This window comes from Ornithodoros turicata, chromosome 4, assembly GCF_037126465.1.
Source record: "Ornithodoros turicata isolate Travis chromosome 4, ASM3712646v1, whole genome shotgun sequence".
Lineage (NCBI taxonomy): Eukaryota > Metazoa > Arthropoda > Arachnida > Ixodida > Argasidae > Ornithodoros > Ornithodoros turicata.
In genome coordinates this window covers 74,991,063-75,013,908 of record NC_088204.1, presented here as the reverse complement: position 1 = coordinate 75,013,908, position 22,846 = coordinate 74,991,063, and the positions used below count along the sequence as shown (strand labels likewise).

General features: G+C 45.3%; 2 protein-coding genes across 2 annotated transcripts; one reads left to right on the top strand and one right to left on the bottom strand.

The window, feature by feature from the left end:
* Window positions 1–950: 950 nt before the first annotated feature.
* On the bottom strand, window positions 951–15,608 carry LOC135393491 (peroxidasin homolog). The gene is made up of 13 exons (XM_064623901.1): window positions 15,382–15,608; window positions 13,466–13,680; window positions 13,272–13,392; window positions 5,962–6,191; window positions 5,049–5,393; window positions 4,894–4,995; window positions 4,674–4,787; window positions 4,488–4,615; window positions 4,166–4,418; window positions 3,675–4,002; window positions 1,807–1,976; window positions 1,609–1,717; window positions 951–1,470 (listed from the first exon to the last, which is right to left on the bottom strand). Exons 1-13 carry the CDS (start codon window positions 15,465–15,467, stop codon window positions 1,410–1,412), a joined length of 2,262 nt encoding a protein of 753 aa, XP_064479971.1. The 5' UTR covers window positions 15,468–15,608; the 3' UTR covers window positions 951–1,409.
* Window positions 15,609–16,981: 1,373 nt separating this feature from the next.
* Window positions 16,982–22,649, top strand: LOC135391878 (dehydrogenase/reductase SDR family member 4-like). The gene is made up of 9 exons (XM_064622406.1): window positions 16,982–17,263; window positions 18,447–18,624; window positions 18,707–18,784; window positions 18,875–18,898; window positions 19,650–19,720; window positions 20,452–20,503; window positions 21,264–21,398; window positions 22,326–22,381; window positions 22,448–22,649. The coding sequence occupies exons 1-9, from the start codon at window positions 17,115–17,117 to the stop codon at window positions 22,560–22,562; spliced, it is 858 nt and encodes a 285-aa protein (XP_064478476.1). The 5' UTR covers window positions 16,982–17,114; the 3' UTR covers window positions 22,563–22,649.
* Window positions 22,650–22,846: the final 197 nt, after the last annotated feature.

Here is a 22,846-nt window from a genome sequence, read left to right as displayed (position 1 = left end):
TCCTAATGTCGATAGCCATTAGCTCCACAGTTTTCTCACCACAGCTCACCATAGTTTCAGTTTCGTTGTGTTTTGAACTAGTTTTTAGCAGAAATATCGTAGCCTTTGCGACATCTCAAGCTAATATTCTTGCGCAGAGAAAAATAAAAGAACTAGAAGGAGTGTATGAAGGCGGGGTAGTTGGTGGTAGTTGGTGTACATTCATCGTGGCTAAGACATCGTACATTCTTTGTCCGCGTCCTTGCGCTGCTTATAGTCACGATAAAAGAACTAGAGATGATAAACAAAGGAGCTCAGCTGCTTTTAGGTGTGAAATTTTCTCGTTAGTTTGCCTCTCCCTGTTTACGCACGTAACATGAAAACGGTTAGGAGCAACTGAAGTTTATTTGAACAAGAAATTTCGTGAAAGACTTTTCTCACGAAAGTTCTGGTTCAAATAAATTTCAGTTGCTCTTAACCGTTTTCGTGTTACGTATGTGATTCCCTCATCGCGGGCTCCTTGACAGTGCTTCCTCTTTTTTCTTCCTCCCCCCCCCCCCCCCCCCATTCCGACGTCTCCTTGTTTGCAAACAAATGACGTCGATGGTATAACAGCGCCACCAACTTTGTAGACTGGACCTACGGATTAAGGCATTGACTTTCGGAACGATTAAACCAACCCATGGCTGGGGCCTTCTCTTCTTTCTACGGTGGATTATGAACGCGGATTAAGACCCTAAAGTAGTGACTCCAAACGTGACCTCACTTGTGTGTACCATTAATACAAAGCAGGGATACTTGACTTTCGTGACGGAAAATGGCTAGGTGAAACGGCCGTGTTCGGTTTCGCTATGTCTACTAACGTCATAACTCCGTCACGGTGACATTTCTTCGGTAGAGGTCTATTAGAGCTCTAGAGCGCCATTAGAGCATGTGTACTAGACAGAGGAGAAGAGACACAGACGCCAAGCGCTACTTACAACTACACTTTAATCACATAAAATGACATGACGATGCGCATGCGCACCTTCTTCGGGGTTCTTCCTGTCAATGAAGGAGCATGGGAATAACTTGGAACACGTATTTTTGTTTTCTTTTTTTAACTACATTATATGAGCATACTACCTTCAGGAACCGTCAAGCAAAATATTTCCTTTGGGAAGTGCGAATTTACTGAATGAAAATTCATGTTCTGAGGCTGGAACAGAGAAGAAGGTACAAACACACGAGAAAATTGCTTTGCAAAAAGGGAGCGCAGTGGCGACGAATTCACCCAGAGGCTCTTCGCGTCTCGTGACGTGAGGTGGTCGCGTCATCGTGACATTCTGTATCTTATTTTGTCAGTTGAGTGATCATCAGATACACGCACACAAAACCACCCCACGACACACGCGTCCTCATTTATTTACGTAAAATCCTAAATAAATATATTACTCTTTCCACCGAAGGAGGTCCAGTTTCGGAATACTCGAACACTTGCGCCTCGGATTTCTGCAATAACACACACGATTTCACTTCATAGTTCATCATAAACAATAACAAACAAAAAATTGCACGTCACAAACATAATTCAGAATAACATACATTTTTAGCGGAAATTTTACTAGAAAGACGGGAAAAAAAACTCACTTTCTTTGGTTTGCTTGTTCCATGACATTTATCTGCACTGTATCAATATCATCCATGTTGTCGCACAGAATCCTTGCCATGGTTGCTTTCCGAAGTTCCGCCATTTGATCTTAAAAGGTTGTACCAGGATGTCTTAACAGGACAGCGAATGGATGGGGACTGGATAACGGGACAGCGATGGCGAATCTCGGACTATACCTTTCTTGAACGATGACTCGAACCTTCCATTCTCGTACCAGAACCTGTCACCTTTCCTGAGTCTCACAAATTGTTCAGCAATGAGGCATCCGAACGTTGGACCAACTATTCCATCTAGGACAGGCTTTTCAGCGAGGGCTGCCGGGAACAAGTCAATATCTTCCAAGGACCTAAGAAAGAAATATTGAATATAGACCTGCACCCGAGAAACGTCATCATGACGTTGGTAGACAGACTGAAACCGAAACAAATCGGAAGGGGAAGACTGGGTTCCACGAACGGGCTCTTCTTCGCTGCCTCCTATTGAAGGAAAAGTAGGACCCAAGGTCGCGTCCCTTTCAGGGACCATCGTAAAACCCTCAAGACCGTGGCTTTCGGGCGCGGCCTTGTTCGCCCCTAGCTTCCAGTGTAGTTCAACTCTATCAAATTGGTGGCGCTATCTAACACTATATGACGTCATTTGTTTGCGAACTAGCAGAGGTCTATTGGCTACAGGTGGCCTTCAAACAGGCCACGCACTCCAACGTAGGCTCTCTTCAGGACTATAGCTGCAGAACCCTTCTACACCCACAATACGCCCAAATGTTTATCTTCAACCAGCTACTTTTCCTTGCTGTGCATCCCGGACAAGGGGGGGGGGTTGTGACTCTTCAGCTGTAGATACATGCCGGCAATGATCCCCCCACCTAAGTTTTCGCAACGTCTCGAGTGCTTGCAATTCGTCGTACTACACAAGATAATCTGAAGAGTAGCTGGTTTTCACGCGGAATGTTACAAAAAAAAAAAAAGAAGAAGAAGAAGCTGTAAGAGAAAAAAATGGAGGAAGGCAAATGCTTTGTAAGGAGGCAGTGCTCTCTCCCAAAGCTCAAGTTCAGAAGCAGCCATGACGAATACCACTGCCACTGACGCAACACCAGGTCACCGCAGTTAGCGGAGATTCAGTAAAATTACAGCAACGCCTGGCATTCCCCGTCTCTAATCCAATACAAGTCCAAGTCGCGTCTTTCTTGCGTACTCCGTCTGCGGGCTCTTATCTGCTATCATCGAGTGCATTTGTATTTACTTCTTTTATCGTAAGGGCCTATACTACGAAATGTGAGCATAGCGTACGTATGGATCTTGAAGGAACAAGTGTAGGGAAAACGCTTGGAAAAGATAAAGGGAGAGGGTGTATATACTAGGCAACTCCTGTCAGAGGGAGGTCTGAATCGTGGCAAGGTTCACGGCAATCTGCACAAGTGCATCTGGTTCATGAAGAACTTCCCAATAACAGTGGAGTGGCATTAGCCCAGATCCGTTCTTTTCATCTTTCCCAAGCGGCGCTAAGGTGACTCTGCTCCAGCTCCGGCCGATAAAACTGCGTTATTGTGAACTATGCTTCGAGCTGTACGTTGTAACTACAGTATCATGGCGGATCTGTTGCTGAAATCAACCTTTTCGCTGCCTTTGTTTCTTGGTGTATGGAGGTATATGGCTGCTCGTGGATAGAGTCACTAAATAGAAGGCAGAGTAGCGACACTGAGCCACGCCGGCGAGCGAGCCCGCCATCTTGAGTCCGGCGCGGCTGCGTTGCCTAGCAATGGGATGCCAATCTCCCCGTTCTCCACCGGAAAACAGGGCGCAAGCGAGCCAGCTCGCAACAGGGGACACCGGTTTCGGACGTAGGGGACTCAACATGGACGACGGGTTCTTGGAAGAAGAAACCACGTGACACGATCGGCCCAATCGCGGACACCGAACGGCGCCTCCGGCGCGGAAAAGGAAAGCGATACTCTGTACCCCTATTTAGTGACTCTACCCGTGGATCACACAGTCCGCTCAAAAGTTACAGTAACCCCACGTCTATGACGATACGGCAGGCTCCTTACGCATAGAGTTTCTTGAAAGCCTCCACAGCTCCACCATCCATGAACAAGAAGAGGTCCTCGAAACTTTTCACAGCTTGAAGGCCGCAGTAGGACCTCCAGTATACGTAGGGTGCAATTCCGTGGTCTCTTCCCCTCTGAACATTCACTGCCATTAAATCCAATCCGAAACGTCGCCCTTGTGGTTGGAACAGTCTATTGGTCACTTCCGGCGTCAAGTACTCGTCCATGCTCTGCGCCGGTTGGTTGAGAAGTCCGAACAGTAGTCTGTCCAGAGCACCGGGTTTGAAGAGTTCTGTCGGATTGAAGAACTCGGAGTGCAACGGTGTGTCTAAAAGAAAGAGACAAGATATAATGTATTCTTACCAGGTAACGTTATTAGGTCCCGTATCGGGCAGAGTCAAGCACCAGGTCCACGACATAAGAGACGATATTATGTAGGGGAAGGCAAAGCGGGAGGACCAAGGACGTCATGACGTAACCTTAACTCGTACCATTCCTAAGCAGACGATGATGCTTGTCGTAACGATGAAAGGCATGCGGAACGAGGCTATGTCCGAAGCGAAACGCTGCTGCCGAAAACACGTTGGAGATGCTGGGGTTAACCTCTGGATCATAACCGTAGAAGTAGCCGCTGCGCTGATGCTTAAGACCGAAGATTTGGACCACGGTCTCGCCCAAAATCGCTGTCAGGAACTCGTTCAAACAGATGTGCTGGATTTCGGCTACAATAATACGTCGGGTTTCCTGTTGTAACGAAAGCATGTAGAGCACTTTGATTACGTTGCGCTTCGAGCACGTACTTTTACATACTACCTTAAATATCTTTTCGTCGTCCCAATCGGGATTTAGGGAAAATAGGGCCTGTGCTACCCTGTTATGTTCACGCATCCATACGGTATGCAGGGCGGTCAGACCGGGCTGTTCGTTCGCTCTGGTATCTCCTACGGTATAAACCTTTCGTGTTAAGCACATTTGAACATTGCTGAACTCATGGGTTACCTGCCAGAAAGCATTTTGAGTTTCTTCCTCGCATTTGACATTCCATTATTTCAGCGTCTGTGCCAGGAGGCAAAAGCGGCTTGAACCCCGGAAGTTCCATTTCACGTAACCGGCCTGACGAAATAGAAGGACCACACTTTGTGCACTTATAACTGTAACTAGTATAACCAGTAACTGAAACAGACATTCCTGGACGTTCACGACTGCAACAGTAACTTACCTTTACTAAACAGTCTTAACAGCTGAGCCTCTTCGGGTGAGGAACCATATACGGTCGATGCGTCGATGAACGCCGTGACCTGATTGATATGATCACGTGGCCCTGTGTAGCCAACAGGTTAGCATCCGCTATGTGAAGACACGAGCATGATTTACCCAAAGCGCAAGCTTCTTTAGCTGCGGGGGCCGAACGCGCGAAGTCCATGCAGGTCATCATGAACTTCCTGTAGAACGGATCTTTCCATGACACCTTGATGGGCAAGCAAGCCGGATGTGACGAATCGTACGAAGCCAAATGATGACAACATCCGGGAGGGAACCCGGTGCGCGAGATAGTCATAGAGGCCATGGAAAGGTCATGGTCCAAGAACTGTCCCCATTGCATGAGCATCAGCGTCGCCTTCGGATCCGGGTTGTTCGTATCCAGGGACAACGTTTGGCTAAGCAGGCGAGCGCTCGGCAATGGCACACCTGTTGTTGAAGAACGGATTTTCGATATCCCTGCAAGAGATCAATACGTCGCACGACGTTTGTTAATGTAAAAGACAGAAGCACAAACAAGAAATTCAGTACAGAAGCCTTTTGTCGTGCCAAATGCACGAAACAACAGTTTTCCCGTTCCCGTATAGTTCGTGATGGTTACAATAATGTCATGGCAATGAATAGCAATGACGAAGCGTACGCGCATGCGCATGTATGTATGAGCATCCGCTACGTTACGTGACTATTTGACGACGCTTCGTACTCATAATGTCTGAAAGGCCCTTTCACTGTTCCTGCAAGTCTTTCTGCTACTTTGCCATAGGATGTGGCAGTCCATATTGGTGAGCGACGCCGTCTTTACTCGCGGGCAAAACACGGCATTCGACATTCCGCCGCTAGGGCCTACGCGTACATGGAAAGGGTCCATTGTGTCGTCACGTGACACGCTAGATTTGACGATGTCACCCGGATCAATGAGGCGAAGATGGGAGGGCCGCGAGTGAGATCGCTGTTGTCCAGGGTTTGAGAGGAATGTATCTGGACTATCCCTTTAAAAGACACTAAACCTACAATGTGGATGACGTACCGTCAGCGTACCTGGGTTGAAGGAGCCGTAGTAAAGGTGTGAAAGATGAGCCCCAGAATGGCTGGTTGAAGTTGTTGCAACGGGCGTCGCTTGTGGCCTGGTCTAGCGCTCTCCTGGGACACAAGTGGAACTCTCGAAGCTTTTCCGGACAGAGTTTTCCGAAGCCAGCGGTGGTCAGTGTGTCGATGCAGGGTAGTTCTCTGAAGATGACGTCATGGTCAAGCCTTAGCCTGGGTATTTATACCGTTACAAGATCAGGAATTGTGAATGCGCGCAAAGAGTACGGAAAAAGTACGGAAGAGAGTACGGAAACGCTCGCTCCGGACGCCTAGGCGTCCGGAGCGAGCGTTTCCGTACTCTCTAAAGAAAATCTACATGACTTGGCAAATTAACATTAATGTTATTAATTTAAAGGGGTCGCGAGACTTCGTCCCGAGTTATGCCGGACAAATGTAAAAGGAAACAGAAAGTCGAAACTGAAACCGAAACCGAAACTCATCCGGTGGTGGTGGTGGTGGTGGTGGTGGTGGTGGTGGTGGTGGTGGTGGTGGTGGTGGTGGTGGTGGTGGTGGTGATAGGGCTTGCCGTTGTCGGCCTCACGTAGAAACTCATGCGGCTCTGTCGTCACTGCAAGCGCCTCCACCAGTGAGACAGCGCCGGATGGGTCACGTGCTTACGAGGAAGGAATTTTCCCGACACCCTTCCCAATATTTTACAACGCCCCCAAAATATTCGTTTAAAAGATAAAAATACCTGGCAAAGGACCAGAAAAGGTCAAATAGCCAGCAGGTACGTGTGTCACACACAAGCTACGGCACTCCAACGCCCCAATGAAATTAAAAAGCACTGCGCAAACCGTTGGTTGCGAGTACTAATGGGAATGACCACAGTTGTCGCATCTGCGACGTCAGAGACTCGGTCATATTAACGAGTCTAGACTGTATTAGGAGGATAAGGATAATTTTATATCATGTTTGTATAACCCTATAGTATGTTTCTTTTGTATGCCGAATGTATTATACCTTATGTAGTTATGTACCTTACTGTGTATGCAGACATTTTTTACACATTTATGTAACCGTGTTCCCCCTCATGTAGTGACCTTGCGGGCAGAAACGTATAGCGGGATTTTTTTTATTTATTTTTTTTTTCAGGGGCGGGGGCATGCGGCGGTGGCTCGAATATAAATCTACCTATCTTTGCTACCACATTTACGAGGCAAAATTGTGATCGCCAGCCAGTGGTGATCACATTTCTTGAGCGCTTCAGCGAATAGATCTCTACCCGAGAAACGTCACCATGACGTTGGTAGACAGACTGAAACCGAAACAAATCGGAAGGGGAGGGCTGGGTTCCATGAATGGGCACTTGTTCGCTGCCTCCTACTGAAAGAAAACTACGACCGAAGGTCGCGTCCCTTTCAGAGACCATCGCAATCCCCTCAAGACCGCGTGGCTTTCGGGCACCACTTTGCTCGCCCCTACCTTTGAGCGTATAGTTCAATTCTATCGAATTGGTGGCGCTGTCGGACACTATGACGTCGTTTGTTTACAAACAGGGAGAGGTTTATTAACCTGAGCCGCCGTGAAGAAATGGTGCCATGCATACAATGTGGCCTACACTTTGGCATACCCGTCGCTACACCCCTGCTTGCGGTCACTTGAGGTACTCCTACAAATAAATTAATAGAAAAAAACAAGCAGACCCGATGTATTTACGCCAAAACGCATTGCACGCCATGCAGAGTCTTGAGCAGATTCTAGAAGAGGGCCATTCGATTCGTATTTAACAAACACTCTTATGGGGTGTCTGTCTCGGGTCTTCTGCATGAGACTGGCCTTCCCACTCTTGCAATCAGGATTGCAATCAGGATCACAACCAAACATCACATTTGCTTAGAGCGCAGAGCGCGCTTTTCAAGTACCCTAAGTACGTTGAACAATTTATATTTCGAACAAATTGTTTTAAGCACTCTTTTTTTTCCCTCTTTGTATCCATGATTGGAATTCTCTGCCACCAGAAGTCATAGCATGTGACACTTTGTCTTCATTTAATACAGCCATTTTTGCTTACTTGTCAGGTTAGGATGAGTGACTGGTTTCGCTTTCTCGTGCTTTCTTTTCCTTTGCCATTTTTTTTTCTCGCTTTCCATCTCCATTGTAATTGCACTAATGTTGAACGTGTTGTATTTGCCCTTCCTTCTATGGCAATCGCCAGAAGTATTATAAGTAAAGAAGTAAATAAATAAAAACAGAGCCCATACAGACGTACGAGACATATAAGCAATCTTTCGGCGAATCGTCCTCCTCAGAAAACACAATTAATACAGCGAATTAAGAGGAGAATTTCCTTATGGTAGAAGCACGCTGACTCATAAGGTGGTAGCCACAGTAACCAACTTGCGATGACATCTTTTGACATAGCTTCTTATTTTTCTTATGTCCGACAGCTATAATATCTCGCTATCAAAATGGTACAAATTCCCCATAATCTCAGCATTATGGATGCTCTAGATACCTGAGTGCGTTCTTTTTTTCTTTCTTTTTTCCTGGTCGCCGCTAAACGACCATGACGCGTTTCCTGGGGCGGCCACGCGGCGAAAGATCGCATCAAGGTCACGTGTGAAAGTGGCGATTTGTACATTTGACCGTGAACTGTTCTGGTAGCGCGACAGAGATGTAGCGCAAGAAATGCACGTCTTTATAGTAGAGAGTTTTTGGTACATCGTGCGGTATCGCCTTTGCGTACGTAACAAATAGCATTGATGGTTCTGTGCACTGCGCGAAGCTCTCTTTCTGTTATGGGCGTGCGCAGAACCATCAGCGCTGTCCCTTACGTACGCAAAGGCAATAGCGTACGATGTACTACAACTCTCTAGTATCAGAGCCCCGTTAAAAAAAGGAACTGCGCTACAAGACCGTACACTCTAAGGAAAAAATGCGTAAATGCGTAACTTAAGTCGTTTTAGGGAGTAAATGCCACAACCGTGGGGAGTATTTTAGTAGGGAGTATTTAGCAATATTTATTTAGTCTATTTATCTATTCATGTACCATTTATTTATTATTTAGGGAGTATTCAGTAGGGAGCAATAGGGAGTATTTTAGGGAGTAAATGCCGCAACTCACTATACAGTTCCTTTCGAGACTAAATTAATGGGAGTAAGTGAGCGGACACAGGATCGAGACTGCATTTCGCGCTCTGTATTTTGTTTAAATTTCATGTTAGCGCCGCGAAGCAACTATGGCTATGAGCGGCGTACAGACGTGGACAGATGGAGAGAGGACAGAAGGATGGCGTGGGGGACAGGGGGGGTTAGTATGCGTCCTGGGCCGACTTCAGGGGGAACTGTGCCGACATTCGTCCGGAAAGTCTTCGGGGAAACCCAGGGAAAACCTCAGACAGCACAGCCGGTGACAGGATTCGAACCCGTGTCACCTCCCAGTCTCGGCGAGAGCTGGTTTCACGCCGTGTCCTCGCATTCATACTTTACGTGCATAAATGAAGATACATTGCCATTGAATTAAACTGATGTGCCAGGACATAAAATATTGCGTCGTGCGAAGGGTACAATTTGTCAAGAAGGAACCTGTAACTATTTCTTACTCTGTAGGCAGAAAGTTGCCTAAAGTTGCCTAATTATATATAGTCCGCTGCTCCATCATAATCATATATCCCCCAGAGCACGCATTTAGTACTGTTGAATTCAGTGGACCGCCTGTAAAGCTTAGGCACTATTTACAGTGGTGGGGAGTAAATTTCAGGCAGGGAGTAACAAAAATGAGGAGTACTAGGGGACTAGAAGCTGTAGAATTACTCCCAAATTTACTTTTTTTTTCTTCGCGTGTACAAATGCGAGATCAGACGAGAAAACGTCAAGTCACATCTGATTGAAGGCTTCGTGAGGACTAGAGAACGTGAGAACCGCTGCAGACTCGCAGATGCACGACGAGAAACGTTTCTATTCTTATTATATACGCGTCTCCAGTGTGGAACTCTCTTTCCTACACTGACTCGTCACGGATTGAAGCTGTCCAGAAAAAAATTTCTACACATTGTACATAGCGTGTTTTTGAGAAGGAGCTCCGACTTTAAAATGTACGTCTACAGCGATATGTCATTTCTTAATCTCAATGCGACGCCTTTTTCACGATATTACGCTTTGTTACAAGATCTTACAGAGTTTTCTCGATACACCATCTTTATTACATATCGTTGCACCTGTCAATGTAACCAGACACACGAATATCTTGTACCTGTCCCGCCATATGCCTGTAACTCCGATCGCACGTGTTCAACAAATGACAAACGCAATTCATCCCTATCTTGAGTTCTTTAACTCCCATACAAATGTTTCTAAGACTCTCCTTTCGCTTTCACGCAAAAACGCTTTCACGCAGCAGTATGTGAAGTTGTACAGTTTTTTCCTTCGTCCTTTCTAGCGCCATGTACTGTATGTCTGTACTGTATGTATCAATATGAATATTTCCCTGTTATGTTCCTGTTCCTGAATGTGTTCCTAGACTTGTCTTTTTTTTCTGCATAATGTGTATATGTATGTCTATAAGTCCTTACCTGTATCGTCTACGTGTGCCAACACCAAGGCTTTGGCTGTTCTTGGGTAATAAAGATATTATTATTATTATTATTATTATTATCATCATCATCACCTCTTTTCAAAGTGTCCATATATCTGCAATGAACACATCCTCTTCGTATCTACTCTTCCTCACAAACTCGCTCACGAATGCTACGAGGCTTTGCTATTACTGGGTCTAAGGCGCCTTCTGTTTCAATGCGTGTTTCTTGAGAACAGTGCAAATGCATATCCGTCCACGAAGCCTATAGGAACCCATTAACTTATATAGGAACCCATTAACCCTATAGGAATTAAAGTAACAGAAAGCCGATGTGCGTCATGGTCCCCACAAGACTTTTTTTTTAACGTCCAATACACCACCACCAAAGCAGCACAATGTACTGAAAGTCAAGTGCAATAGGGGTGGACGGTATGTGTCTTATCAATGTTCTGTAGATTCACGAGTCTGTTCAAGGCACCTACCCGTCCACCCCTATTGCACTCGACTTTCAGTACATTGTGCTGCTTGGGCAGTTACACCATATCAGCGTAACCTCCCTGTAATCTACGATGTCCTTCACCATGTTGATCATCATCGGTGAAGTGGCGTTTAATTAACCCCTTCCGTCACGCCGTCTGGCTTACAGTAAGGTCGCCCCTGTACAAGCGTGATTTTGCGAGATGACCTTGCGCAGGAAGAAGTGGTGAACGAACAACCTTCCTGCTCGCGAGGAGTGTATTTCACGAGCGAGGAAGTTTCCCAGACAAGCAGCTTTGTACATACACCAATGGATCATCAGGAAGAGGCTTTGTTTGTTCTGCTATACTCTCTTCCTTCTTTGTTTTTTCTATAGTTTATGTGTGCACTTGCTAGGCCCTTGAAGGGAGTGTAGTCTGTGGCCCACACCGGTGTGCAAGCAGGCTTCCGCAACCCTAGTAAGATTGAGCACACCCGTGCAGACATTGGTGAGTTTTAGTGTACCGTTGATAAGGTTATCGTGCCTATCGGAACCAATCGCAGTGGTGCGTGACTCAGAATCTTATCCACTGATTGGTTCCGGTTGATACGGTTCGACGCAAGCCACGTTATCAACGGTCTGCTAAAACTTTCTATTGAACGGGACGTTCTCGTACGGTTAGGTCGGTTCCAAAGGAAAACGGAAACAAACAACTAAAATAATATACAGATTCAAATCTCTTCCATTCAGAACACACGAACTTGTTTTTGCGCACCACGAAGAAATGCACGGAATTTACCGACGACGGACGTTGTAGCATGGCACACCCCACGGGTGGAAAGTTGTTGAAACGTCACGCGCACGTCATTCAGAATAAACCAATGGAGGAGATCGTGGATGCCGCGCTCGCCCTTTTATTCATACACCAAGAACTCTTTCCCCCCGTGTTTAGCGAAACAATATAGTTTTATATGGGTCGACAAAGTCGTCGTGCTCTCCCCACCTGCTCTTGTAACGGGGACGCTGAATGATTACTGATACAACTGTAGTAATTCACGGTCTTCAGTGTTTTATAAGTACACTTCGCCTTCAATGTCGTCTGCTTTCGACAAGCAAGAAACTAAACTGTCTTGGACTTTCTTTTATCCGGTCAGGGACAAATATTCCTTGCGACGCGAAAGCGCGCTGTTGTTGCCAGCACGGCTTGCGCATATACGGCTGTGTGACACTCATTAATTTAAAGGGGTTGTGACATGCACTCTGATCGATGTGGTTCATTACGTCATGCATACATTCACTAGAGTACAAAGGGGAATATATATATATATATATATATATGAGGGGGAAAAAGTATATATATATGAGGGGGAAACAAGTAAATGATAGTATCATTTACTTGTTTCTGTAATGGCTTTTTTTTTCCTCATTATAATTCACTGGTTTGCACTGTGGCATTGAGGAGTGCTCAGCCACCCTCCCAGATGTATATCGCTCGCTGAGCGACCCCTGGTTTGCCAATTCCGAACGATGCGCAGCTACCCAGAGCTGACGAGCCGCAAACACGGCGAAACACGTGTCCTCTGGTGCTGTTGCATCGTTCCATAAGTATCTATATATATATATATTTTTTTTTTTTTTTTTCACGCGTCGTACCTGGCAGGGCACAAACCTTTGAGCAAACTTCCGCGTTAAGCTCTGACGTCAGAGGAGCGAGAGCCACGGCAAATCCCATTGGCTCTCCTAAGCACGTGACTTCGCTCGCGCTGACCCACTCCCAGAGACGCCAGCAGTCAGCAGTGATGTGAAAGCCGGATGAGTGTAGGCCGTTTGAGATGTCAACCTTCTACGCGTTCTCTTACCCCGCGTGCTGTAAAACTCGAAATGCAAGTTGACATCAGTCCATATGGTGGAAATAATTAGCACTGCCGCATCGTCGAATCTGATTGATTTACTGATTAATTAAGTAAAGGAAAATAAAAAGAACCTGGAGGTGTGCGCCACGACAGAGTCAGGAGAGGCTGCACGTACCTAAAAGCGAAAGTAGAAAAACAATGCAAGATCCCAAAGGAAAAGGCATAACAAACGCATCGCAAGATGCATCGTCGAATCTCTAATGACATGCGCTCTGAGTGGTTCTCGCGCTTTTCTTTTTTGCTTTATTAATTTTTTCAAAGCATAGTTATGTAACTGCAAATGTAACACCAAAAGTAACGTGACAATTTTTTCATTCTTTCGCGCTCAGCCCTTTCTTTTTAAGTGTTAAGAGAGCGCTTACCTGTCGGCAACGAACTCCGTCGCAAACTGCGATGCGAACGCTACCTCCTCCACTATTTTCGCGTCGGGCCGCCTTCGAAACCGAGGCCATGTCAGGTTTTCGTACTTGGAATGTGAGAAACCTGGGACGGGGTTACGAGATTACGTATTTGTCGCTTATCGAGATGTCGCTGCTGATTGATAAGGGTAGCTTACCGAAGGTGTCCGAGTATTTTTCAGCTTCGCGCACGCCATACTCGGCTGCCAGCTGCAGAATGTGAGAAAAGTTGGCCACCCTGGCAGGAAGCGAGGTTGACGTCATTCGTGAACAGGAGTCGGAAGTGACGACGGAAGGAGGGGGACTCGGGATCTCGATGTTCCATGGCACGGACGTGACGAATGTGGATGCGAGGAACACGAAAATGATAAACCTGCAACATGACCGTGATAGTTAACATTTAATCATCATTGTCAAAGCGACAGTACGATGTATATTGCTATGAATCACGTGACTAGGTCTTCGCAAGGATTTTGCGTCCGGTCTTTTTCTTTAAGCGTTACTTTATTAGCCTATTGTTAGTGTAGCTGCATCATCAACGTAACAGGGGATATGGCACAGAAACATCAAGAAGTGAAACCAAGTTATCGAACGCTATGCTACGGTAAAAAAAAAAAAAAGAAGAAGAAGAAATAACACACACACACACACTTTGAGTTGAGGGGCATCAACAATGCGCAAAAATATGGACGGAGTAGAAATAGAACCATAAGCACGAATGTGACTTCATAAGGGATAAGTGACGATAAGTCACTGTGCCGAAGAATACCCCTGTCTGTATATGTATACTTAAGTCACCGCTGCATACGTTGTTACACTATAATGTCTTGAACAGACCTCTCCCTGTTTGTAAATAAGTGACGTCATAGTGTTCGGCAGCGCCACCAATTTGGTAGAGTTGAACTACGCTCGAAGCTATAGGGGCGAACAACGTCGGGCCCAAAAGCCACGGCTTGAGGGGACTACGATGGTCTCTGAAAGGGACGCGACCTTCGGTCGTACTTTTCTTTCAATAGGAAGCAGCGAACAAGTGTCCATTCGTAGAACCCAGCTCTCCCCTTCCGATTTGTTTCGGTTTCAGTTTGTCTACCAACGTCACGATGACGTTTCTCGCGTAGAGCTCTATTGCCCTGCAATCATTTCAGTTCTTCCCCCTCTCTTTTTTCTAGGGGTAATGGTTCGTGTTCCAAACAAAAAATGCCCTGCGGATTCTATTGTGTGTCTGAGTTACACATGTCGGAGTGAAACGAATACATTTTGGGAAGTGGGTTACCGGACCAACTAATTGCAGGTGTACGCGGCTATTGTTTTCGGCCCTTATTATTGGAACCAGCGAAATAGCGCAAGACGCGGGACACTGACCGAAGTGTATCGGTGCAACTTCACATTCCTTCCTACTGGGACACTATGTAATTTTCTCCCACGTGATACTATGTCAAAAAATCAAATTGGGAATAGATTTACACGTAAGGCGAGTCGATGTTCGTAGTCTTTTGTTGAATGAACACAGAGGAAAGAAGGAAGAACTCAGGTCCACTTCTGTTACCAGACCTGTCACAAGTGAGATGGAAAGGTGAAATAAAAGAAGGCAGTAAAAGTTATTCTGGTTCACAAAAAGAAAAAAGAAAGAAAGAAAGAGAGAAAGAAAGAACAATACGAAAAGAAAGTGCAGAATCCGGATTTGCCTCTGCTGAAGTCAAATTACGCAAGCATTTCAAAGGAAACGCGGGATGCCGAAACCAGCTCTTGTATCTACCACGCATGCGCTTTCTGAGTACCTTGGTGGTACTGTGGCATTAAAAGCAGAACGTGAACCAATTCAGTGACAGAATAATACTTACTGCAACAAAGTAACTGTAAAACAAGAAACAACCATTTTTTTCATTTTGATCTCCGCACCATAACGAGGCAAAACGTATCAGTACAGAAAAAATGAGAAAATTCGTCTGCTTCGCCAAAGCAGACGACTTCCTAGCCACGTCGTAAACAGGTTCCGCCTCGCCTCAGAAACGAAAAATCCGCATAGCCACTTCATTCTTTCTAAGCATGAACGTAAATCAGAATTTTTGCTCACCTCAACAAGCGTCGGCACGATATCATCTCGTCAACCTTCTCGCCTTGGGAAGACTTCCGCCATAAGTGCACATGTCGTAACCGCATGAATCGTCTGCAAACGAAAACACCGACGACCTGTGTCGTCTGCGACTTCAAACGCGTCTTCTGGTCGCGTGGGAAGCAACCACCTCCTCGCCAAATTGGGTTTTCGTTTTGTTCTTTTCCCTGCCTTAGTCTGTGTTTTTAAATTACTTAGACTTCTTTCTTTCGGTTGTGCAAGGAGGTTGTACTGTTTACGCGTCGTTGGCTTCGTAGCATGGCTTCCGAATCAAAGGGGAGGGAATACGTCGAATCCTGTTCCTATCTGCTACTGCGATGCGTGTCGTCTGCTATTACCTTATCGCGTCGTATGCGGCTTCGTGGCTGACTTGTTACACATTATACAAGATGGACCACAAGCAGTTTGTGGAAGTGTACCATTTTCAGTTAGTTTCTTTTTTTTTTTTTTTTTTTTTTTTTACGGGCTGCCCGATAAGTGGGAGCCCTTAAACCAAATAAATAAATGGGGAGTCCTGGACAATCACTTTTCCCTTTGCATTTATTTGTTTGGTTCCAGTTAATGCACTCGGTATCGATGTCACAGCATCCTCATTTTACTATTTCTGTCGACGACCCTAACCATATCAAGCACGGTCGATCTCATACCGCCTCGAAGCAGAAAGAGTCCGGCTCGATTCTAAATTTGTTTACCGGTGCGACTGACCTCGAAAAACAGAGCTTGCAAAACATTCTGTGTAGCTCAAAACATCGTTATCGTGATCTCCTATAGATGTCCTCATCTGGACACCATAAGACGTTATCACGGAAGTATAGATGAGCGGATAAGAAATGCAGAACATATGAACAGAATGCAAACAAGCTGGGGGGTGTAAGCTAGTTGTTGCCAACCCCTAAGCCTGGGGAGACACGGAACAGAAACAAGTAGACAGGGAGAGACTTAAAGCAGCAAATGGATATGTATTTTGACAAAACCTGAGTAAACCGGGAAGGTCAAACTTAAGGTGCTGTATACCCTTACGTTTAGAGAAGATAAATCAAGAGCAGCAGCTAAGAAATGCAGACAGGAGCCGGTCGGTATCGTCTGCTACTAAGGTTGCTCAATCCCAACTCATCCACAAATATGTGCAACGAATATTGCTTCTGCCCTGCTGATGCTTTGGACAAACAGGATATTACATGGGACCACACACACACACACACACACACACACACACACAAAAGAAAAAAAAAAAGGTGACACTTCATAATAATGTTAAAAATAAGAACGGAGCATGATAGTTTTGTGTACTAGCTGTCTCAGAGTTCTTTCCATGATAACACGAGGATACATGGAGGCATGCATGGAGAGTGGAGACGATTCTTTTGCAGACGACACAGGCAGATTGGTTTCGAAAATTCTGATACCGTTCAATACCGTTAGCATTATGCATAACGTACTCGCGATTGCCAAAAGGAGTGCGATAACGGCGAAAATAGCATGGTTTTTGGCTTTTTGAGCAGACGAGCAAAGAAAAGTGCAACCGGAACTTTCTCTTTCAATGAAGTGGCGCTACGATCGCCTCTTTGTGCACATTCGTCAGCTGCGCCAGCCGCGCTACGCTCAGCGAAGGCCATCCGCTTACTTATCATTTACCTTGGTTCTGTAGAAGCGCGCAGTGTGTTCCGTGCTTCAAGACTACTCACTACAGCACCATGATTTCGTCTCAAATGCTGTCAAGACTAGCACATTTTGCGCCGAAAGGTAGTGGGCCTGTGACGGCAGCCGCCAGGAGTTTATCAACGGCGCCGGGAACCAAAAGGCTATCTGGAAAAGTAGCCATTGTCACAGCTTCTACAGAGGGGTGAGGCAGTTAATATTCACCTTTAATCTCAGGTCTTGCTCAATACGTGGCGCAATGAATGTGAAACCATTTGCGGATCGTGCTGTGAGAGTGCTTCGTCGAAGCCGTCTCTCCGAATAATTCCGAGAACCAATCACGAGTCTTGACAGCAGACGATGCTGGTTGACAGCAGATGGTGATCTGTAGACATTTGTCTTCTCACTCAGATGTGAAGTACCACGAAAGAACATGTTTGGGATGAAAACAAAGCGCCGGTTGTTGTTTCATCCGTCTTAGCACGGCACAAAGGATTCGCGCGTGCATGTAGTTATCATATGACCGCAGATAAGAGATTCCCTGCCGCTGCTTTCCGGCATTCCGCCGACGTGAGAGAGCGATGCATTTATGCAAGGGCGTGCCAGTGTTTTCTGGGTGTTCAGTCGAGACCAAAACGAAATCGAAACAAACGGTGTGATGTGCTCTCTTTTGAGGCTGAGAGTCACGATGCAAAATATTTCAGTCAATTTTGCTGCCAATGAACCTTTTCCCAACGCTTCTGCGCATGCTCTGTGACCCTGACTGCGCCGGAGTGGGAGAGCTACACATTCAATAGAATGGCGCCAATCGTGTTTTGCTGGACAGCCGCTAGGATACGACGATAGTGTGAAAAGGGTCCATTATTCATAGCCAGCGCTTTCGATGCCATAATGTCATTGTTGGGAATTTCTGGTTTCTGTTCCGCAAATGAACCAAGCTCCAGACATAACTTGCAGATCACCTTTCACTCTCAAAACACTCCTCAAAGCTTGGTTGCATACCCTTGTGACGTCTGCCAAGTTGTAGAAGTTCATGCTTAGGTCATTGTGAAACCGAACTGAATGTAAACATGCTGTTCGTTTTTTTTTTTAATCACTAAACCTATGACACAATGCTGAATTAAATTTTGCGTGTATGCGTAACTTTCAGCAAAATACAGCATTAATCTCAGTCAGTCGTCGGCTCAAGACGTACCCTGTAAGGAGCCCTCTCGTTCTGCCGAAATAACCGCCCTAGACTAGCTGTGGGAAGAGCTCTCACAACAGTTGTAACAGGCAAACTTTCCAGTTAATTAGTTCCAATAACACTGAGGTTATTTGTGTGCATATGAGATGTGTAGCAAAGTAAAATACATAAAAAAAAAAAAACAGCTGTGGTGATATTTCAGAATTGGATATGCAATAGCAGAAAGGTTGGCCCAGGACGGAGCGTCAGTGGTCGTCAGCAGCCGAAAGGCAGAAAAAGTTCAGAAGGCTGCCGAACAACTCCAGGCTCAGGGACTCAACGTTATAGGAGCACAGTGTCACGTGGGAAAGGCCGAAGACCGTGCAAACCTTATCAAAACGGTAAGGTTTACACCTTGTCGTAACCGTACTCTCTGCCACAGACTCTTAATCGCGTGCATTTTTTATTTATTTTTTCTTCCAGACTCTCGAGAAGCTTGGCGGGATCGACATCCTAGTCTCGAATGCGGGTACCAATCCCGTAATGGCACCCGTGCTCGACGTAAGTGCTTTTTTTTCTTGCCTTTGTGCCTAAATTATTACAGCGACAAAACTTTGACGCTTTCTTCCCCCTTTTCCTTAAATTGTCCAGACGACTGAGGCAGCGTGGGAAAAAGTAAGTCCTCTCTTCTCAATGCATCACTCAACTTCACCACAAAAGCTTATTGGAAAAGTTTCCATGTTTCATCTAACACGTTAAAAACTTATTTAGAAATCCACTTGTCTGAAAATTATGGGGTGAACGCTCTTTATCTTGGGGAGCTTTCGCGTGACTTCCGAGATGTACGAGAAATTAAACCCTGAAATTTGTCCACGTTTGTCTATTTTTTTCCCCAGGAACAGAAAGTGTATGCCAGATTTACCCCATTCTATCGCAAAATACCTTCCCTACTGCAAAGGTAATAGCCGAAAAAAAAAGAAAAAGAATTCTAATATTTTTATTATCATTTAATATCGTAGTATCTGTCAGATTTGTGCCAAAATATGTATTTTGATAACTGAAGAAAATCAGAGTATAGGAAGAAGGTAATTAATAATAATAATAATAAATAACACTGAAAGAAGAAAATTTTAGAAGTATGGCATCTAAGAGAAGTAACTTAAATAGTAGTTTCTGCAATCATGTTGTCGATGTCGGTCCCGATACATACCAGATGTTACCACGGTACCACATGATGGTTTCAAACATCCACGAGGTGCATGTCACCAATGTCCTTTGGTGCCGCAGGACAGTGTCCTGACAGAACCACGAGCAGACGGGGGGGGGGTAGCACTAGGAAACACCCAAGACAGCGAGAATGGTGCAGGCAGTCCCCTTAAATTTGTCTCGTTTCCTTGCACTGAAACATACTTCCTTACACTTGCAGATATTTGAAATCAACGTCAAAAGTGCCTTCCTGCTCACAAAGGAAGTCGTACCACACATTCAAAAACGAGGGTATGTGAAATTGTCTTTCTCTCCTTTACGCTAGTAAAGTGCAACACGAATTTTAAAAAAATGTAACATAGCACTCTATCGAAATGGAAACCAACTCACTGTTGTTAGCAGAAGTGTATCGAAGCTGCCAGTTTTGTTTTTCATTGTGCCTAATTAATCAATGAGACAAGACTAGTTAGCGACCTTTTAAGGTGTTGGTTCAAGGGCCAGAGGTTCTGCCTAAAAAGAAAGCATGTGGTAGTCTTATCGAGAAAGACCAGCCATCACCTAATTAACCAAATACTGTGCATTTTTTGTCAGATCATGCTCTTTTTATAAAGAATGTACTTAATGTATCAATCTGTACCGTGGCACTTTAGCAAGGGACTTCAGATGCCCTTGGCTAGGGCTGTCACACACCCTTACGGATTGCAACATCTCCAGAAAACCTCTGGCCAGGAAAAAAATAAAATAAAAGGCACCCAAAGCGTACCTTGTTGTAAACAGCTCAATCGGGTGTTTCTCAATGGTGTCCCTCTACGACATTCCAGTTGACACCTACGTTCCTGAAACCATTTTGAAACTATTTGAAAGTCTGTTCTACCTAATTAATTACGCACAAGAGAAAAGATAGTGGCGACTATTAACACCATTGCGTTGATCTCTTTTTAAATCTTGTTCTATGTCAGTTGGCACACCTTGTGTAACACCATGTACTCACTTGCTGCTCTCTTTCAAACATTCGTGCACAGGGGTGGCTCCATAGTCTACGTCTCATCCATTGCCGGATTTCAGCCGATGCCGGTGAGAACACGGGCGAAGCCTCGACTCAGTGGTTCCCAAACTAAGCCGCCCCGTGGCAAATAAAAATGTTGACGACCCTGCCCCCCCCCCCCCCCCAGGTTTCCCTCGTCGCATTGCCGGACGTCTTCCGATATCGGTGCATGAACGTTAGCCAAAGCGATACTGACATTGTATTGGAGCTATATTCGGAGCGAGTTCTCTGGGTCCAAATGTCTTGCGCAACTGCACGCTTGCACTACTGCACGCTTGCACTACTGCACGCTTGCACTACTGCATGCTTCAAGTGCATTCATGCTGCAAGTTTGAATTTTGAACGCGCACAAGCGGACGTACGACTACTGTAGCAGACGACGGCAACAGCTACTATGAAAACGTGTCGAATGATGACGATAATCAACTTTAGAAAGAAGCATCTCCCGTGGGACATGCACCGCTTGTACAAAAATACTAAGCTAAGCTGAAGTACAGAGTATTGTAGAAATTGACGAAGCGATAACCGGGCCGATGAGTATCGCCACCGCTAGTTTCCAAATGTGGTGCTGGGAACGGGTTCCTATGACATGGTCGTCATAATCTGGTAGGTCGTGGTACCCCGCATGCGAGCGCATTTATGAGAAACCTCCGGGTCTGCTGCCGCTGGCTTCCTGGTAACGCAAGAATAGCGGGCATGGCGTGACATTTTTAAAAAAATTGTCGGCAGTTTGGGAACCACTGCCCTAACTGTTACTGAACAAATAGATGAGTCACATTTTTCTTCAAGCTTCTGGGAGCATATTCAGTGTCAAAGACAGCCCTGCTGGGCCTAACGAGGGCAGTCGCGGACCAAGTGGCGTCACTCAACATCAGGGTCAACTGCATCGCTCCAGGCATAATCAAGACAAAATTCAGTGAAGCGGTAAGACAACTGGTGCGATCCTTGACGATGATAGTGCCATGATAGTGCCGACGATATGCCAGTGGGATGAAATGGCGGGATAGAAATATCCCTGGAGACTTCGAAATTTAATACTGGTAGGATCAGAGCATAATGAAATTTGTAAGCAATGGCATTTTTATGCCACCCTTCTATTTGAAAACAGCCTAGACCATTCATAGTAACCTTACAGGAAATCAGTTGCAGTACAGTTGCTTATGGGCGTGCCTCTTCTGAAGTTGACGTATTTGAGACAACACGCAGTAAACAGTATAGTTATAGCAAGTTTCGCTACCAGAAATAGACACTTACTTGTATACCATCTGTTTTGACACGTTATTAGAGACTGAAGCTTTAGGGTTTAACCCGATCCTTCCCCGAATTTGCACCCCAAATTGAAGGTGTCCTCTTTATGGTGAAACCAGATTTTTACCCAGCAAATTGCCCACTAGCTTGTTTGGCAGCAAACACATTTACATCACCATTTGTCCCAAACCGGTACAGTAATAGGGCCCAATTTCTCCCCAAATTTAGCATACTGGAAGTTATTTCACCCGAACTCATGTTAATTTACAGGACATGTTTATTTCCTTAGTTTTTAGCCCCCGAATTTGGAAAAAAAATAGTTACCCAAAACTTCATGCTCTACATATTAAACACTTCTAATCTTGACATTGATCTGTGTCATTGGCACACATTGCCTAAATAATATTGTTGTACACTCAAATTAAGGTAAAATTTGCAACTGGACAAAATAAAAATATGGTATAAAATATAACTATAAGCCAAGCAGAACCTACACACACAAAACAAAAACGAAATGTTGGCCGATTCTCACGAATGTTTTAAAAATCTGTGCGCATAATTTAGCCGTAGCAGCATACTGAGTGTGCTACTTACATTTTTTAGTTATGGAAGGAACCAGGCGTGGCAGAAACTGTGCTACAGACTGTCCCGTTGAAACGGTACGTAATCCTACTCCAATCCGACTTCCAATCCGATCAATAAACCGACTTCCGTTCCTCCAACAGGCTCGGAGAGGCAAGCGAGTGCGCAAGCCTAGTTTCATTCTTGGTCTCCGACGATGCTTCTTACATCACTGGCGAGAACATTCCTGTTGCAGGAGGATTCTTCTGCAAGCTTTAAACCTTGCATCACCATGTTTTACGTTCAAAAACCCATGTTGCAAAGCTGTAGTGAGAAACCTGTTGAAATATATTGTTACAGATGTTTCATAGTGTGCATGTGTGTTACCTAGTTACTTCTCGTGTGACATGCACTAGGGCACACTTGCAGACATTGAGGAAATTCCTCGGTGGTGTCTTCTGTTGCTTTTTTTGGTAGAGCCAACGGGCACACGCTATTGTCCTCAACACTCCTTGGCCAGAGAGCACTGGTAAAGTTGCTGAGAACAACACTGACGAATATCC

Bases quoted from the DNA above. Each gene is read 5' to 3' on its own strand.
- LOC135393491 (XM_064623901.1), bottom strand. From the start codon at position 15,467: ATGCGGTTACGACATGTGCACTTATGGCGGAAGTCTTCCCAAGGCGAG. The intron at 4,788-4,893 runs GTAAGTTACTGT...CTATTTCGTCAG, and splicing joins GTTAAGACTGTTTAGTAAAG to GCCGGTTACGTGAAATGGAA. The intron at 4,616-4,673 runs GTAACCCATGAG...TTTATACCGTAG, and splicing joins CTCAAAATGCTTTCTGGCAG to GAGATACCAGAGCGAACGAA.
- LOC135391878 (XM_064622406.1), top strand. From the start codon at position 17,115: ATGATTTCGTCTCAAATGCTGTCAAGACTAGCACATTTTGCGCCGAAA. The intron at 18,625-18,706 runs GTAAGGTTTACA...TTTTTCTTCCAG, and splicing joins GTGCAAACCTTATCAAAACG to ACTCTCGAGAAGCTTGGCGG. The intron at 22,382-22,447 runs GTACGTAATCCT...TTCCTCCAACAG, and splicing joins CAGACTGTCCCGTTGAAACG to GCTCGGAGAGGCAAGCGAGT.